General features: G+C 46.9%; 1 protein-coding gene across 5 annotated transcripts in view; it reads left to right on the top strand.

Annotated features, from left to right (window-relative positions):
* Nucleotides 1–19,642, top strand: part of KCNQ2 (potassium voltage-gated channel subfamily Q member 2) — a 141,026-nt gene that overhangs the window by 50,835 nt on the left and 70,549 nt on the right. For all 5 annotated transcript variants that reach the window (XM_081196197.1, XM_081196198.1, XM_081196199.1 and 2 more), the window contains exons 2-7: nucleotides 491–581; nucleotides 3,639–3,765; nucleotides 7,153–7,328; nucleotides 7,604–7,729; nucleotides 13,707–13,817; nucleotides 15,696–15,791. In XM_081196197.1, the coding sequence (XP_081052323.1) occupies nucleotides 491–581; nucleotides 3,639–3,765; nucleotides 7,153–7,328; nucleotides 7,604–7,729; nucleotides 13,707–13,817; nucleotides 15,696–15,791 (727 nt within the window). The remainder of the gene's footprint in view (nucleotides 1–490; nucleotides 582–3,638; nucleotides 3,766–7,152; nucleotides 7,329–7,603; nucleotides 7,730–13,706; nucleotides 13,818–15,695; nucleotides 15,792–19,642) is intronic.

A 19,642-nucleotide genomic window follows, 5' to 3' on the forward strand; every position in this document is an offset into this window, starting at 1 on the left:
CTAACATTCATTAATTTTACAATATTTCTGTAGATAATCTTTAAATTTCTTCCAATCTACACCCAGGGAATATTTTGCAGGCTGTTGCACTGGTTTCCATAACTGAGCTGAGTAGGCCTACTCTTCTGAGTATTCTTGGAGTTGAAAAAGGGGGACTAAAGGCAAACTTCATCCTGGGCCAAAGTTGCCACATTTCTTTCCCGAATGGGCTCCTGCGCCTCCAAAGCCTTCTCAGTTAACCAGCATTTAAAATGCTTAGCGCCCAACTTTACTATTTGGGGAGGCTCCACTGCAGTGAACTGGGCAAAAGAAAACACGCATATAGGCTTTTGACCTGAAGCAACACCACTTCTTGATCCTCACCCTGGGTGGACAGCGTTAGACAATGGTTAGACAACACTGGTTAAAAGCAGGACGGGAAGCAATGTCAGCTGCAACATTAATACCATTTCTTTTTCTCTCTCTCCTCCCCCCGCCCAATCCTATTCAGTTTTCTACTCGTTTTCTCCTGCTTGGTGCTCTCTGTCTTTTCAACCATTGAGGAATATGAGGACAGTTCTGAAGGTGCCCTTTACATTCTGGTGAGTAAACGCAAAGCACAGAACTCAGGGCTGAAGTTGCATGGCGAGTTCCCGCCCCCCCCTCCCAGTGGAAATAAAGACACATGACACAGTTATTAAGGTTAATGGGCTGAATAAGACGACAACTTTATTGGTTACAGGTGATGAGCGGTACTGGCTTAGGCATTGGTCCTAACTGACTATATCCAGCTTCAGCCTGTCCGCTTGAAGTCCGGGAAGGGTTAACCACCAGTAGGGGGGGTCCTGCTGATGCACATCAACTAGGAACTCCCCAGGGTCACCGCTTGGGGGAGTGCCTTAGGCCCTCACCTCCATAGGCTTCGGACAGGGCCTCACCCCCCCGGAATCATTTATCGGACTACCTTCAATATGTCATGGCGCTTCCTTCCCCCTTCCATGTACATAAAAATACCAATGCCTAACCGCCAATACCAATAAAGTTGTGATGGTTTGCTATGAGGTAGGTGAAAAACCAAGTGGCTGGTGCCAATTTGCCAAGTGGAAAAAATTCCTACCAGGCCCCTCAATGGCGACCAACCGAGGTCCATAGCAAGGTCAAGGACGAAAATCGGGAGGGTGGGAAACTGGAGTAGCTGCAGGCAGCAAAAGAGGGAGATCCCCGGCTGCGCCAGTGATAAATAGGACAGACCACGCCCCCTGAGCCAACCGATTGGCTGTCCAGGGGGTGACGCAGACGGGGATTCCCTCAATCGCGCAGAGGCTGAGAACGTGAAGCCCGTAACCCAACCTCCTTTTGGAGGGCAAAAGTGGCTTTCTGAAATGGTCATTGCTTGGGTTGAACGAGTTCAGCTTGACAAAGTTCACTGAATCAGTTCGGATATCCCTGAACCCACGCCCTGAAGAAGTTCCCATAGTTGCCGGGTGAACCAAACATGAATCAAGTTTATTTTGGGGAAGAATTGGCAGGCTTTCTAGTCCATCTCCAAGCGCATTCTTTTACATGTGTTTCTGACTTTTTAGACAAGTGTTTCTTGGACAAACTTCTATTTTTTTTGGGGGGGGAGTGCCCCCTTGGTTCCACAAACTCACCCCCCAGTGCCCCCTACCCTATAAAAACATTATTCAGAATGGTGATATGCAGGACTCACTAAGGAAGAAAATACCACAATGAAATTCAAAACAGTAACAATGAATTGCGCATTTATTAAAAATCCACTGAAAACTATTGAGTTCAGTTAATTCCATAAGATGGATGAACTTGATCCAGTGATACCAGCATTTCAAAGCCCGATAGTGATTGACACCTGCAGTGCCCCTTGCCTCTTGGCACTACCCACTGTGGAAAGCACTGCTCTTGGTCTTTAAACTGAAAGACTCTTGGTCTTTTAAGCTTAAAGATCATACGGAACTGTTGGGGAAAGCAAATCAACTATTTGAAGCTGAATTTTATATTTGCTATATCCTTTAAGAAGTGAGTTTAGCCTCAATCTTTGCTTTGGGTATCTAGAAATCTCTGAAATGGACATTGCAGCTGCAGTCACAAATGTCTGAATTTGCATCTGTTGGCTTCTCATAGTTTCTAAATTTCCCACTTTCATCGCTGTGTGATGATTGGGTAGGGACAACTGCAGAATTCATAGAATCAAAGCAGTGCTCTCTTCCTCCATGACGTGTGCCGTGGTGCTCATATGATCTGACACAAAGTTGACCAGTTTTGCATCTTAACAGCTTGACTTTCCTCTGCACTGCTTCCTAGGCTGCTGTAGGCAGGTTGAGTGATAGCTAGGAGGATTCTTGCTGACGCAGACACTTTGCAGGCTTCCCAGAATGCTTTGTGGCTCCTGATGCTTCCTGCTAATAACATTAAGATCTTCATCAGAAGAACTGCAATGCGCGGCAGAGAGGAAATATGGGGAGGAAAGCTCAGTATTTCTGACAATCTCACCTCTGTGGCCACGGGAGAAAGGGAATGACAAGATTTCCATGAAAGCAATAGCCAGCTTTGGTAATGGGACATTCTATCAGATACTGGAGAATTACACCCATTCACCAACAAAGAGATAGCAAATTATCATGGGGTGAGCTCCTGGGTTCTTGGGGATCTAGGAAAGGATACTGGCTCCCTGACCGTGTCCCCTAATGACACCTCGTAAAGGTAATCCACTAAAAAAAAATACTACCTGTAGATTTATTTATTTTTTTAAGTGAAGGAATTGCATTTGTAAAGGTAAAGGTAAAAGGACGCCTGACCATTAGGTCCAGTCATGACAGACTCTCGGGTTGCGGCGCTCATCTCGCTTTATTGGCCGAGGGAGCCGGTGTACAGCTTCCGGGTCATGTGGCCAGCATAACTAAGCCACTTCTGGTGAACCAGAGCAGTGCACGGAAACGCCATTTACCTTCCCGCCAGAGCGGTACCTATTTATCAACTTGCACTTTGATGTGCTTTCGAACTGCTAGGTTGGCAGGAGCAGGGACTGAGCAACGGGAGCTCACTCCGTCGCGGGGATTCAAACCGCCGACCTTCTGATCGGCGAGTCCTAGGCTCTGTGGTTTAACCCACAGCGCCACCCGTGTCCTGAATTGCATTTGATTATGGATAAATAAATAACGCTAACATATATTCTCCAAATGGGGTTTTTAAGACATGGAGGTAGAAAACACCCTGGCTGTGGATTAGTCCAAAAAATATCTATTTCTTTCTGGAATTGACCTCTGGGGGAAGAAAAGTGCACAAGCAAAACCGAGGGTTCTTCCAGATGAAAGTTTATTGTGGGCTTGTTGCTTCTAATGCATGCATGTTTTCCCTCCAGTGCCATGCAATGATGTTGGCATCGTATTCCCATCCCATTTGAGACAGATTTTCTGGGGGAAATACAGTAAGCAAAAAAAACACAAAACAACAACAACAACCCACCAGCAATAAACAACAGCAGCAACCATAAATAATAACAACAAAAACCTGTTGCTTGCAACCCATTTGCAATATCTTTGCGATGCATTTGCAAATGAAGTCCCTTTCTGGGAACACCCTGATCCTAAAAGATTGCCTTTCTTGTCTTGCCGTGCTGGATTTATCGTCCTTTTTTCCTGCAGGAAATAGTCACCATTGTGGTCTTCGGTGTGGAGTATTTTGTAAGGATCTGGGCTGCCGGCTGCTGCTGCCGATACCGTGGCTGGAGAGGAAGGTTGAAGTTCGCCCGAAAACCCTTCTGTGTCATCGGTAAGAAGGGCTTTTTGGCTGAGTTGGCAGCTTCTGGTTGCAAATTGTTATGTACTGAAGTTCTCACCCTGGGCCAGCAGGGGGATACTGTAGATAGTTTTCACTCAGGTCCACATATGCAAATAGGGGATTGAAAGTGACGTTCAGTGATTGGCTAGTTACAGAAAGTTGCTACTGTAGCTTTGTAGTGGAGCTCTATATAAGCAGGTTGGCTGAACCCATCAGTTCAGTTCTGTTCTGGCCTGTGAATAAACAAGAGCTGTTTTGAAGAATCGCTGTGTCGTCTGATATGTTCACCCACAACTTAACACAAATAATTGTTCGATCTGCCTGCTGGGAGAAGAGTCTCTAAAGCAGAGCTTTCCAAACTTTTCATGTTGGCGACACACTTTTTAGATGTGCATCATTTTGTGACACCGTAATTCAGTTTTACTAGCAAACCATAGGTTAAACAACCCCTTTATAAGTGCTTTCGCGTGACACACCTACAGAATGCAGCTGACACACTGTCGTGTCATGACACACAGTTTGTAAAGTTCTGATCTGAAGAGTAATAGATTGTGAAAGCCTTGTGGATCCTTTCTGTCGGTGCCCACAGCAGCTTGCCTAATGCCTAGCCCAGGGGTCAGCAAACTTTTTCAGCAGGGGGCCAGTCCACTGCCCCTCAGACCTTGTGGGGGGCTGGACTATATTTTTGGAAAAAATTATGAATGAATTCCTGTGCCCCACAAATGACCCAGAGATGCATTTTAAATACAAGGACACATACTACTCATGTAAAAACACGCTGTTTCCCCGGACCGTCCATGGGCTGGATTTAGAAGGCGATTGGATTAGATCTGGCCCTTGGGCCTTAGTTTGCCTACCCATGGCTTAGCCAACTTGAAGGCTTAAAAAATTGCAGAAGGTTGTAATAATTGCAGAGCCTCAGTACTTGTTCTCGTGGAAAACAATGCACAGAGATGAATTGCTGCGCCTCTCACTGACAGTGCTTTGCCCCCTAAATGGATTTTTCTTGCCTGAAATGGGTCCTTGAATTCTGATAATGCTTCTTCCTTGTCTGGATAGAGCAGGGGTGGAGAACCGCTGCTCTGCAGGCCAGATTTCGCCCAGCGTGGGTCCCAGTTTGGCCAGTGAGGCTGTTTCCCACCAAACCATGCCCACCAGCCTGACTGTATGAATTGACTGTATGACAGATTTCCCCATCAGGAGGAGGCTAAACATGTACACACTAAACTGTAGTCTAGTGATACATCTAGACGAGGCCAAACACCCCCAAATGTGGAAGAAGCATTTAATGTAACGTTGTTTGGCCCATAACATGCATCTGGAAGCTTAAAATGACACGGAAGCGCAGAAAAAGTTGGATTAAATGAAAATGTTATACAGTGGTGCCTCGCAAGACGAAATTAATTCGTTCCGCAAGTCTCTTCGTCTTGCGGTTTTTTCGTCTTGCGATGCACGGTTTCCCATAGGAATGCATTGAAAATCAATTAATGCGTTCCTAGGGAAACCGCCTTCAGACCAGGTCCGGGGACAGTCTGTCCCCGGACCTCTTCTGAAGGCTGGGGGGGGGGACAAGGGCTTTTCTTCCCACCCCCAGCATTTTAAAAAACCCTGGGACAGCGGAGGACTTCTCTGCTGTCCGGGGTGATCTTAAAATGCTGGCGGGCGGCATTTTAAAATCGCCCCGGACAGCGGAGGACTTCTCCGCTGTCCGGGGCGATTTAAAAGCCCCTGGGAAGGCAGGCAGGGGGGACAAAGACTTTCGCCCCCTGCCCGCCTTCAGAAGGTGTTCCCGCCCCCCGCCCCACTTCGGAACAGCTTTCCGAAGTGGGGCGGCTGGGCCAGGTGTCCCCGCCCCCCCGCCCCACTTCGGAACAGCTTTCCGAAGTGGGGCGGCTGGGCCAGGTGTCCCCGCCCCCCCTCCCCACTTCGGAACAGCTTTCCGAAGTGGGGCGGATGGGGCAGCTGTTCCCGCCCCCCCTCCCCACTTCGGAACAGCGGGACAGGGGGAGATTTTAAAATGCTGGGGGTCGGCAGCGCTTCGCTCCCGACCCCCAGCATTTTAAGATCTCCCCGGGACACGGGGAGATTTTAAAATGCTGGGGGTCGGCAGCGAACGCTTCGCTCCCGCCCGCCAGCATTTTAAGATCGCCGGGGCAGGCGGGGGGAAGGCAGGCGGGGGGGAGCAAAGACTTTTGCCCCCCGCCGGCCTTCAGAAGAGGTCCTCTTCTGAAGGCCGGCTGTGGGCGAAAGTCTTTGCTCCCGACCGCCAGCATTTCCCTATGGGCTTTCGTCTTGCGATGCAAGCCCATAGGGAAATTCGTCTTGCGAAGCGCCTCCAAAACAGAAAACCCTTTCGTCTTGCGGGTTTTCCGTCTTGCGAGGCATTCGTCTTGCGGGGTACCACTGTACTCTACAAAGAGAAGGTACACAAATACAGCGGAACCTTGGTTCTAGAACGGCTTAATTGATGAACAAATCGGCTCCCAAATACCGAAAACCTGGAAGTAAGTGTTCCAGTTTTCGAATGTTTGAAATGGCTGTCGGCTATTGTTTCTGGGGCACCTGTGTCAATTGGAAGCTGTGCCTTGGTTTTCAAACGTTTTGGGAGTCAAACGGACTTTCAGAGTGGATTAAGTTCAAGAACCAAGGTTCCACTGTACAAATATAAATACAAATAATAAAAACAACCTTTCTTCTCTTTCCACCTGGTATGCAGGCTGAGACGCTACCTGCCTGTGGACTGTCTTGCCAGAGTGGTGCATGCTCTAGTTATCTCCCGCTTGGACTACTGCAATGCGCTCTACGTGGGGCAATCTTTGAAGGTGACCCGGAAACTGCAATTAATCCAGAATGCGGCAGCTAGACTGGTGACTGGGAGTGGCCGCTGGGACCACATAACACCGGTCCTGAGAGATCTGCACTGGCTCCCTGTACGTTTCCGAGCACAATTCAGAGTGTTGGTGCTGACCTTTAAAGCCCTAAACAGCCTCGGTCCAGGATACCTGAAGGAGTGTCTCCACTCCCATCGTTCAGCCCGGACACTGAGGTCCAGTGCCGAGGGCCTTCTGGCGGTTCCCTCATTGCGAGAAGTGAGGTTACAGGGAACCAGGCAGAGGGCCTTCTCGGTAGTGGTGCCTGCCCTGTGGAACGCCCTCCCTTCAGATGTGAAGGAAATAAGCAGCTATCTTATCTTAAAAAGACATCTGAAGGCAGCCCTGTTTAGGGAAGTTTTTAATATTTAATGCTGTATTGTTTTTAACACTTGATTGGAAGCCGCCCAGAGTGGCTGGGGAAACTCAGCCAGATGGGCGGGGTATAAATAATAAATTATTATATTAAATTATTATTATTATTCCATCCTTGCTTATCCATACACAGACATCATGGTGTTAATTGCTTCCATCGCTGTGCTGGCTGCTGGGTCCCAGGGGAATGTCTTTGCCACCTCTGCGCTCAGAAGTTTGAGGTTTCTGCAGATCCTGCGCATGATCCGAATGGACCGCCGAGGAGGCACTTGGAAGCTTCTCGGGTCGGTGGTGTATGCCCACAGCAAGGTGAGCAGCAGAGACCTGGGCAAGCAGCCCTTGCTATATAGCCTGATTCAATTTAATAAGTTGCGTGCCGCTTTCCCATCAACCGTGGCTGACGATCGGCACGAGAGCATTAAAAAAATGAGCAAACATTTCTGCTGCTGCAAATAGGACTCATGGGAGCGGCAGTCCCAGAGATCTGGAAGGCACCTGTTTTGCAAAGGCTGCTCTGTGCATTACGGAAAAACCGTTGCATTTGAGACGTGCTGTTCCATTCTTTCTTCTTCATTGTGTTGCAGGAGCTGATCACTGCCTGGTATATTGGTTTCCTTTGCCTCATTCTAGCCTCCTTCCTGGTGTACTTGGCTGAGAAGGGAGAAAACGATCACTTTGACACTTATGCAGATGCTCTCTGGTGGGGCTTGGTAAGTATCCCCTTGAGGTCAATTTCTTGCCATGATGTGGATATCTGCTCCTGTTCCTCCTTCTCTTGTGATTTCAGCTTGCACTTTCAGACTCTTTTGAGGGCCAAACTTGGTGTGAGATAATGGTGTGAACTGTGCATCTCCTTCAGGCTGCTTGCCAATAGCCGATACTGTTTTGTTGATGATGTTTTGGAAGAATCAGGCTTTCTACCAAAGCACCCTAGCGCAGCGGAAGCGTCCTGGGCCCGTAACCTGTTGTTGGGATACTGCCAGGGAGATAAAGTCCATTATGGCCCCAAGCCGTCTGCCGGACGTCCATCGATCTCCTGTAGCCACGCAGTATGAGCGATTAGCGACACGAGTTTCCTGAAAATACCTTGCCACATTCCAGGGCTCATGCACACTCTTATCAGCAGATAATGCACAGCCAGAAGTCGCACTCAGGAGAGCATTATTTACAAGCTTTTATTTAGCGTTGATCAGAACAGAGAAAGACATGACTGCCTGCGACAGTGTCTCAGACAGAGAGAGAAACGAAAGCAATAGCAAACATAAACATCCTGTGAACAGGAAATACGCAGGCTGTGAAACAAACATCCTGCTCCCTTTTAAGGTGGAACGGAAATATCCCAACAGATACAGTGGTACTTTGGTTCTCAAATGCCTTAGTACTCAAACAACTTGGAACCTAAACACTGCAAACCCGGAAGTCGTGAGTGTGCTTTGTAAAATTAACGAAGACTCTCTGCTAGAAGAGCGTGAATACTTGTGAGCTTTGTACAGAAGCAAGGCGAGATGGTGCTTTTGTTCTGCCTTTGTCTTCCTGTGCGCAGATTATCGGATTAAGAGAATAACAAAGTGGCAATTAGCGAGGTTCTCTGGCAGATGCAGTTGCCCTTTTGTTTTCCCTGTTTTTCTCGATCTCGTTCAGGTGAGGAGTTTGGGCCTTCATTGCAAAGTGCGTGGAAGCCACAGATGGAGGAACGAATCAAATTCCAATGGCTCCCAAGTTTGGAAAGAAAAATGAATCAGTTAGTCTGTTACATCAACGGAGTGAGCCGTAGGGGGTGGAAAAAGCAGCCTGCTCTCCAAGATTTGCAAGCGGAATGCAAAGCAACAAGGGGGAGTGGAGTCTGTAGACTTTAATGAAAATCCCAAAGGTCTTTCGCAAGGATGTTTTCTGTGTGTGTGTGTGTGTGTGTGTGTGTGTTGTGGGGTAGTCATGCTGCTGCCTGTGACTTTTAGAAAGGGTATTATATTTCGTATTATAACATCACAGTGTGGAGACGGCTCAGGCCTATAATAAGTTAAAAATAGTATTAAAAATGGCATGGATGTTGTAGGAGGAGATTTGCATTACTCATCGCCAGGGATGTGATGGGCACCATCTGGTAGGTGCCAACAATGTACCTATAGTCTACGCATTTCTACAACTGAAGCGTGACGTGGGAGAAAAAAAAGAAACGCAACCACATGGTGCTGACATTTCCCATTCCCAAAATGCTGCATTTTGAGTGTTGGGAAAATGTGTTGTTGCTGCAAGAGAAGTATTTCTGAGGTCCAGCACCAAAGGCCTTCTGGAGGTTCCCTCACTGCCAGAAGTAAATTTATAGGGAACCAGGCAGAGGGTCTTCTTGGTGGTGGCACCCGCCCTGCGGAACCCCCATCGTTCAGCCCAGACACTGAGATTCAGCGCCGAGGGCCTTCTGGCGGTTCCCTCATTGCGAGAAGTGAGGTTACAGGGAACCAGACAGAGGGCCTTCTCGGTAGTGGCGCCCGCCCTTCAGATGTGAAGGAAATAAGCAGCTATCTTATCTTTAAAAGACATCTGAAGGCAGCCCTGTTTAGGGAAGTTTTTAATACTTAATGCTGTATTGTTTTTAACACTCGATTGGAAGCTGCCCAGAGTGGCTGGGGAAACTCAGCCAGATGGGTGGGGTATAAATAAATTTTTGTTGCTGCTGTTGTTGTTGTTGTTGTTGTTGTTATTATTATTAAGTATGTTTTCAGTATCCTGTTGGAAGCTGCCCAGAGTGGCTGGGGAGATCCGGCAAAATGGGTGGGGTATAAGTAAACTGTTGTTGTTGTTGTTGTTGTTGTTGTTGTTGTTGTTGTTGTTGTTGTTGTTGTTGTTGTTTTCTTTGATGTTAGATGCTTTGCATTGGCTGAGCCAGTGTTGGTGAACTGGCTTCCTGTTGTAGAGGCCGTTCCTGGTAACCAAGATGAAGAGGAAGTGGGGAGGTTGGCTCGGTGTGGGCACGGTGGCAGACCCACTTTGACGCTCCTGCTGCTGTGCCCGTACTGTAGTGACCTCTTCACCCCTTCACCTTTTCGGTTACCGGCAGCAATCTCCATATTGGGAAGCCAGGTGAGCAATGATTCCCTACTCAGCTCCACCTGTTTGCTGCTCTTCCCCCCTGCCCATTTTACAAAACTGAGTTTTAATAACAACAGGTAGGCTTACGCAAAAAGAAATGAAAGAAAAACTAGGGTTAATAATGATGATGATGATGATGATGATGATGATAATAGATTAGTTGTCACAATTGTCAGTAAAGAAATATGTGATTTACTGAGTCAATAATAAAACATGCATGCCGATTTTTTTTTCAAACTATGGCTGTCTAGAAAAAACAAAGCCATTTGCCCCAAGCCTGGGAGTCCTTTGTCAGCTTGGAAAAGAGCTGATCTGCATTGATTAGCAAAATGCTAATTGCCTTGCGAGAACGGTAGGCGCTTTGGCAATATTGGCCTTGCAGTAAACGCCCAACCTCCCTAGTCGTATCCCTGAATTCTCTCCCCACTTCCCCTAGCTCCTATTTTAGGACTACAATACTGGAAAAAAGGGAGAAAATCTGAGCTTTTAATGAGGGGGTGTGAAGCAGCCATTAATTTGTTCCTTCTGGCTAATGAGCTGTTTAAAATGGGAAGCAGGTCAGCAGGAGTTGTTGGGAGAGATTCACGCTGGATAGACTTGGAGTGCATGGCGGTCGGATAACGTTTGGTGGGGTGAAAGGATTCCTGATTAACTTTCAGCCATTCTTGAATCTCCTTTCCTTTGCACTGGGTAGCTCACTTGGTTAGAGCACAGTGCTGACAACACCAAGATTGCAGGTCCGATCTCTGTACGGGACAGCTGCAAATTCCTGCATTGCAGAGAGTTGGACTTGTTGTAAGAAAAAAACTGCTCCCTTTCCCTTATGGGGTATTCCGGAGCCCGCATAGAGTCCTTGAGGGTTCCGTATCAGTTGGAGGAAATAACAGAGGCCAACCAGAGTATATTGAGAAGCAAAGCGGCTAATTAAGCCTGATCTTTATTAAAGGAAATAAACTGTTGCAACAGGGTCCCCACTCAACACATGCAGGAGGGAGGAGAACCCTGAACAATGGTGCACAAGCCCTTATATAGACTTTTGAAATTAGCCCAAGACCACCCCCCTAAACATCATACATACATCACAAGGAGGCGGTCTGCAGCAGAAATCCTGTCTGCTAGGATACCTGATAATGGTCACTGATTGCTTTACCCGGGTGGTCTGGCCGTTCTTCTGTGATGATAAATACTTTAATTCCTGAATCCAGGTCACCCAATTCATACACAAATACACCCTTAGGACACGATTTGCAAGCAAAAGGACAATGGGAAAGCTTTCCCCATTTGCCTCCCTTACTGCAGAGGAATATTTGAGGTCATTGGGAGAGTCAAAATGGCTCCAGGATTGCTCTCCCATACTATTTCAGACACATGGTTCATATATTTAGATATGTGCGCATTTATGAATATTTACTCTATATTTGAGACCTTGCAACAGACCTGATGATCCTCAGGGTCCTTTCCAACTCTACGATTCTATGATTTTTCAAACCCACATCCTCATCTTCACTAGCTATAAACCATGCCCACTTCCTCTCCAGGTATCAAGAGGGAATATTCAGGGATGCAGGAGAGGATATATTGTTTGATTATAGCCTTTCCAACTTGTGTTAATAAGTTCACAATTTAGCAGAGTAACACCCCCCTTTTTAAACTCACAGCGGATGCATTTGCTCAGGCTCGCTAAAGCCTCTATAATAACTGTTATTGTATTTTCCCCTTATTCTCTCATAAAAGATAAGGCACAACACAGTCTTTTATAAAAGTGTAAAAAGAGTTTACTCACTCACATTCTCTTCACAATCGGATCCCAGAAGGCAGATTTAGCTTAGAAAAGTAACATACACCTGGAAACTATCTCATAAGGAAACAGTCCCTTTGTCCTCTCTTGCCTGGAAGCCAAGAGAGCATCTTTGGCTAAGCAGATGTTGCTTCTTCGATGCATGTAGTCTAAGAGAGAGAGATGGCTGCCCTGCCCTGTGCTTTTGTCGTTACCTGCATAGGTGAGGCCACGCCCACCTCTAGTCACATGCAGAGGAAGTCTGTTCCATTCCAGAAAGAAACAGGAAGTTTACCTGCTGGCTGGACAAAGATTCCTCTCCATGTGTAAACATGTTCACTCTAGTGATGTTGTACTTGACTGCTTGTGTTTCACATCCCACATGGCCTTCTCAGGTTTCTTTTGTGTGTGTGTGTGTGTGATAATCAGTGCAACTGAGAGCAAGTGTGGTGCAGCGAATCGGGTGCCAAACTAGGACCTGGGAGACCAGGGTTCAAATCTCTACTGCATAGGCAAAAATAGATGGGTTCCTGCCCTCGGGGGGGGGGGGGGGTTACAGTCTAAAATAGAAGTGAGGTGAGGGGCAGATAAGGATGAGGAAAGGTCGCCATGGACAAAAGTTCAGCCCCTCCCCACCCCCAGATTATGCATTCTGCTCTTTCCTCTTTCCCCTCGATACAGAGGAAAATGACCACCTGGAAGAATTGCAGGAAGGAAAAAGAGAGAGTTAAACAAGTGGTTAAAATGCTCAGTTGCCGAAACAGATAATTGGATTAGTCATGCAGTGGATTTACCTGGGCTGTACCATTTCAGCTTGCAACATGTGGTGGGGATTAGGAACCTTCATTTGTTGGAATATTTTTGAAGATAAGCAACCACAACAACACACAAAACAAGTGTATCACTAGGGAGAAAGGTTTTAGTCCAGATGCAACAGGTTATTTTTTGTAACTGATGGTATTTTTCTCGTTTGGTGATAGTTTCATTCTCCCCTTGCCGACCGGTGATGAACATAGCGAAATAAATCGGAGGACACCATTTTCCCAATTCAGATTATTTTGCCAAAAATCCTGTGTTTGCCCCAATATTATTTTTTTTTTGTCCAAACAGCGTTCCCACTTATGAATGAATGCTTATGGATGTAGACTAGCACAAATTTAGCATTAGGTTCTTAGTTTTAAAAAAGCCAGAAGATATAAATATATTAAGTGAACAATTGGTAAACCCATGGAAAGATGTGATGAATGAGATTTTTAAAAACAGATAAAATCCCAGAAACATGGAAAGAAGCCTATATTACAGTATCTAAGGTAATGAGAATAATGTAGAAGAATGAGAAAATGCAGTTATAAAGGAAATCATGGAAAGAGTGGAAGGGAGGTAAAAGTAAAGACATACAGGAATTAAACAATTTGGAGGAATGTAGATATGTTACCATTATTATTATATGCTCATGTTTTATATTTAGGTTATCACCTTTATTTTTGTTTTATTTTTATTTTTTTTAAATGATATTTATTAAGAATTTTAGAATTACAGAAAAAAGAAAAAAGAAAAAGAAAAAAACAGAAAGAAACCTTTATTTTTGTTTTAAGCATGAATGTAACAGAGTATTGATGGCAAGATATAACAGAAAAGCAAATAAAGATATTATTTTTAAAAAAGTCAGACGATACAATATTAATTTCTCTTAGGAAAGAATTATTGGGAGTGAAATTTCATATGGAAATATTTTATTCTTTTGAAAAAGTGTGCAGTCTATTAGACACCGAACCAACACTACCCTTGAAGAGCCGCTATTGATGATATCTGCCTTTCCTCAGATTACACTGACTACCATTGGCTATGGGGACAAATATCCGCAAACCTGGAATGGACGCCTCCTTGCTGCAACTTTCACCCTGATTGGCGTTTCCTTTTTCGCTCTTCCAGCTGTAAGTAGGCACTAGGCATTTTTTTATTAAGCTCAGTGATGAAAGTAGCATTGGCATGATGTTGCGGGAAATGACTTTTTTTTTACCCCTTCATCACTCTGTATGATTCATTGTTCTACATCAAGAGTGGAGAACCAAGCCAGCGATTTAGTCCCTGATCATCAGCTGATGAGTGGGAGTTAAGCCATACTCGGCTCAGCAGTTCTACTGATTCAATGGATTTTGACAGGTGGGCGGGACAACCTGCCTGCCAATCATGCGGTGTCCTAACAATGTCACCTTTGGCCAGCGAGGCCAATCCTAACCAAGCCTGGTGGAGCCAAAGAGGTTCTTCACCCTGTTTCACAAGGACAGATACCCCTGAGGTTGCTGCAGAGATGGTGAGTTTGGGGCTGGTCTCCTGAATCATCAGCAGTTGGGTCCAGTTCAGACGATATTTCTGAAGTCTGATCTTGCCCTGCCCATGTCGCTGGTGCATGGTCCCAGCTCCACCACACTTCCACATGGAAGGTCATACAGCCATGGATTTAGTTTTTTAATTCAAATCACTTTTTGTAGATCACAGGTACACCTATTCCCAGGGTAAGAGAGAAGGGAGTCTGGATCAGTAGTAGGCAACGTATTGGGGAAGTGCTGTTGCACCTGACCTCCTGACAGGTGAAGTGGTTCAGAAGTTGACACAGCGCAGATGTGCTGGCAGAGCCAATCTGGTGCTACTGTTTCTGATTGCCACAAGCCTGCCATTGATTCCCGTGGGGAGGTCTCATCTGAGAATGCAGCCTTATCACGTTACAGTGGAGGCGAGATCCTTCAGGGCTGCATTTCTCGCAGCACCAAAGAGGCAAGGAAAGGATTTCAAGATTGGCCAGCTTCATTAACGCGGGACTCCAAAATTCCAGATCTCTGCCCCCGCCAAACTGATGTCCAAGTTTTGTGCTGCAATCCCCACGTTTTGTGGTGCTCCAGTATACCTGAAGGAGCGTCTCCACCCCCATCGTTCTGCCCGGACACTGAGGTCCAGCGCCGAGGGCCTTCTGGCGGTTCCCTCATTGCGAGAAGCGAAGCTACAGGGAACCAGGCAGAGGGCCTTTTCGGTGGTGGCGCCTGCCCTGTGGAATGCCCTCCCATCGGATGTCAAGGTGATGGACAACTACCTGACATTCAGAAGACATCTTAAGGCGGCCCTATTCAGGGAAGCTTTTAATGTATGATATTTTAGTGTTTTTTGGTTTCTGTGGAAGCCGCCCAGAGTGGCTGGGGAAACCCAGCCAGATGGGCGAGGTACAAATAATAATAAATTATTATTATTATTATTATTATTATTATTATTATTATTATTATTATTATTATTATTGTGCAGCCGCCTCCGCTAAGACTGAGCAATAGACACTCAAACTGGGGTTGCAAGTGAAGGGCCAACAACCCAGCCTTGTCCGATTGACTCCAAACCAGTTGCAGAGTGGCGTGCTGGTTTGGGGCCATTTGGGACCACAAACCCCGCTTTCTGTGCTGCCCCCCAAACTGAGTAACTGATGCTCAACCCAAGGGCTGATGTACTTGCACTGCATCAACCTCCCCACACCACTGCCACCTCCCCCATTTCAAGTAAGCAGCAGCAACGCAGGTGTTGGCAGGTCAAGTGACCTGACTGCCGCTGCCCGATCACATGATCTGTTGCTGGCCTAGATGCCTCTATAGATTCAGGTCCTCCTCTGTGTGTTTTTCACTTATTCTCTAGATACTTGAAGATAATGTGTCCCTTCTACTAGTGATTCTTAAAGGGGCATGATTTCCCCCTCAATGGAATCTGGTATAAGGTGCAGACGAATGAGTCCATTGACCATGTTAACTGGAAATAGCGCTATTCTTTATTCCCAGGGTATTCTAGGTTCTGGATTTGCGCTGAAGGTTCAAGAGCAGCACCGTCAAAAGCACTTTGAGAAGAGGAGGAACCCTGCAGCGGGCCTGATCCAGGTGAGAAGACTGGAATGTGGGTGCTTGGAGGGGGCCGGAACAGGAAGATCAGGGTCTGCAATCTGTGCCCATGGGGGGCAAAAAGCAGGGAGGGGGTGGAGAGGAAAGAGAGAGAGAGAGAGAGAGAGAGAGAGAGAGAGAGGGAGAAGTGAGCCTCAAGCGGACGCTAAACAAAACAATTAAATGGTATTTTACGGTTGGTTTTAATTGACAGCTGCCCCGAGTGGAACATAAGCAACAGAAGGGTGGGATATAAATTTTCAAATCAATGAAGTCCCATGAGCAGGTCTTTGCAGACTTTCTGAGCTGGGCGAGTTGTCAAGGGCAGCTCTCTGTGGGGGAACACTCGGGTGTGCGTCTTGCAAAATGAGGGGATGCGGGTGGCGCTGTGGTCTAAACCACCAAGCCTCTTGGGCTTGCTGAAGGTCAGAGGTTCGAATCCGTTCAACGGCGTGAGCTCCTGTTGCTTTGTCCTAGCTCCTGCCAACCTCACAGTCCGAAAGCACGCCAGTGTGAGTAGATAAATAGGTACCACTGCGGCAGGAAGGTAAACAGCATTTCCATGCACTCTGGTTTCTGTCACGGTGTTTTGTTGTGCCAGTAGTGGTTTAGTCATGCTGGCCACATGACCCAGAAAAGCTGTCTGTGGACAATGCCAGTTCCCTCGGCCTGAAAGCAGAGATTAGCGCCGCAACCCCATAGTCGATTTCGCATGGACTTAACTGTCCTTTTACCTTTACCTTGCTAAATGCCAGTTTGCCAAGATTACTCTGATGCAACAGAGCCAAGAGTGCTGGGCATCTTTACACATGTTACATTGCCTTCATAAAGGTAAAGGTAAAGGTAAAGGTAAAGGTAAAGGGACCCCTGACCATTAGGTCCAGTCGTGGCCGACTCTGGGGTTGCGGCGCTCATCTCGCTTTATTGGCCGAGGGAGCCGGTGTACAGCTTCCGGGTCATGTGGCCAGCATGACTAAGCCGCTTCTGGCGAACCAGAGCAGCACACGGAAATGCCATTTACCTTCCTGCTGGAGTGGTACCTGTTTATCTACTTGTACTTAGACTTGCTTTTGAACTGCTAGGTTGGAAGAAGCAGGGACCGAGCAACGGGAGCTCACCCCGTCGCGGGGATTCGAACTGCTGACCTTCTGATCGGCAAATCCTAGGCTCTGTGGTTTAACCCACAGCGCCACCCGCGTCCCATTGCTTTCATAGTTTTCTACTAATGAGGGGACTTCAGGCATCATCAGATGCTTAGCTAAGGACAAGAAAAACAATAGTATCTTAGCTCCACCTGCCTCTGCTCTGGCTTTCCTCTTGAGACTAAAATTACAGCGTTGGACTATTTTCCTTCCTTCCTTCCTCTATAGCCACAAGACACTTGCTCCTCCCCGGTGGACCAATTCCCACCAGACTCTGAGCCAGAACCCAGAGTTCCATCTGTTTTTCTTAAGCGCAGCACGCCAGCTAATAATTTCCCCCTGACTGCTGTGTGCAGGACTCCAGGGTTTAAAAATAAATAAATCCAACTTCTATTTATATGCCGCAGCAACACATATCAAAGGCTGTGCCAGGGAAATGCTGAATCTGCAATCAGGCGAAATTGCAGGCCTCTCGGCACTCAGGACTCATTACTGCATTTAGATGCCACCCTTTCTCCGAGTTCGGGGCGACTCCCATGGGGCTGCCCCTTGCCTCCTGGCGCTGACCCTGCGAGGCGGAAGAGGCAGCTAGGTGGGGGAGAGGGGGACATTCAAGGGCAGCTAAGCTCCAAAACTCTTGCTGCTATGCCACTCTGCATCTCTCTTGCAAAGATTTAGCCTTTAAAAAGAGTTGATCAGGGTGAACCTTTTGCTTGGAACGTAGTCTTTGAGCCTTGCAAGCTGAGGAATGGGTGCAAGCCGTAGTGGCTGGTCTGTTGTGGCAAATGGGGTAATGCCAGCCTCTACCTGCTTGCCTTCCTATTGTGCAATCAGCTCATGGCTGTCAGCCCCCTCCTTAGTCTCAGTTTTACCCTTGCAGATCTCGGTAGGGAAGAGGATGGAGGCAAAACTAGAATTAATCATCTTTTATATGTGTGTGTGTATTAGTTTTGCATAAAAGTTATACACCATAAACAAAACATTTTCACACATTTCGAACCTTGAGAGCTCCTTCCTTCCCTCCATGGGTTTCTATTGTAAGATTTTATTCCTGCATCTTTTACTGTAATTTATCTGTTATATAAGGGATGTGGGTAGCGCTGTGGGTAATACCACAGAGCCTAGGACTTGCCGATCAGAAGGTCGGCGGTTCGAATCCCTGCGACGGGGTGAGCTCCCGTTGCTCGGTCCCTGCTCCTTCCAACCTAGCAGTTCGAAAGCACATCAAAGTGCAAGTAGATAAATAGGTACTGCTCCGGCGGGAAGGTAAACGGTGTTTCCGTGTGCTGCTCTGGTTCGCCAGAAGCGGCTTAGTCATGCTGGCCACATGACCCGGAAGCTGTACACCGGCTCCCTCGGCCAGTAAGGTGAGATGAGCGCCACAACCCCAGAGTCAGCCACAACTGGTCCTAATGGTCAAGGGTCCCTTTACCTTTACCTTTATCTGTTATATAATCATAGTATCCAAAATCCATTCTCCTTTACAAGTGTCATTGTATTCCTGCCAATGATTTCAGCTGTTTACAGTGATCTCTCAACTATGTTAGAAAGCTATTCCAGTCTTTTAAAAAATACTTGGTCTTCCTGATTTCTGATCTTTCCCGTCAGTCTTGCCATTTCTGCATCTTCCATTAGCTTGGTCTGCCACTTGTCTCTAGTCGGTACTTCTTCTTCTTTTCATAACTTTTCCCATGAAGAAAACTGTATATTATAACCAAAATCTCTTACCCAGCGTATCATTACTGATGTAACTTCTAGAATTAGTCATCTCTGCCTGTTGTTGGCTCTGTCTGGCTCTGCCTACCATTGGCCTCTCTGCTTTCTATCCTATTGGTCCTCGTGGGCATCAGCTGCCCCTGGGTGCAGTGCTTAGGTAGGAGGAGAAAAGCTATGTCAATCAAACAGTGTCGGGGGAAAGGCCATAATCTCAGGGGCAAAAGGTTCTGGGTTTAATTCCTGGCGCCTCCAGGTGGGGCTGGGAGAGAACTGCAGAGCCACTGATAGTCACTGGAGAAAAGACAAAAGTTGAAGGAGTAATTGTGTGACTCAGTCTGTGGCAGCAGCTTGTGCTCCTAAGAATCACCGAAGGAGCTTGGGAAGGATAACATTTTTGGAACAGCCCATCATGGTGGAAACAGATCATTTGGAAAGATGTGCACTGCCAAGGTTAAGAGAATTCTAGAGCTAGAAGGGACCTCAAGAGATATCTGGTTTAACCCCCCGCAATGCAGGAATCTCAGCTAGCCACCCAGCCTATGCTTAAAAACATCCACGGAAGGAGAGTCCCCCACCTCCCAAGGGAGACCGTTCCACTGTCAGTAAGTTCTTCCTGTTGTTGTTGTTTAGTCGTTCAGTTGTGTCCGACTCTTCGTGACCCCATGGACCAGAGCACGCCAGGCACTCCTGTCTTCCACTGCCTTCTGCAGTTTGGTCAAACTCATGCTGGTAGCTTCGAGAACACTGTCCAACCATCTCGTCCTCTGTCGTCCCCTTCTCCTTGTGCCCTCCATCTTTCCCAACATCAGGGTCTTTTCCAGGGAGTTTTCTCTTCTCATGAGGTGGCCAAAGTATTGGAGTCTCAGCTTCGGGATCTGTCCTTCCAGTGAGCACTCAGGGCTGATTTCCTTCAGAATGGAGAGGTTTGATCTTCTTGCAGTCCATGGGACTCTCAAGAGTCTCCTCCAGCAGCATAATTCAAAAGCATCCATT

Source organism: Podarcis bocagei (assembly GCF_964188305.1).
Source record: "Podarcis bocagei genome assembly, chromosome: 5".
NCBI lineage: Eukaryota > Metazoa > Chordata > Lepidosauria > Squamata > Lacertidae > Podarcis > Podarcis bocagei.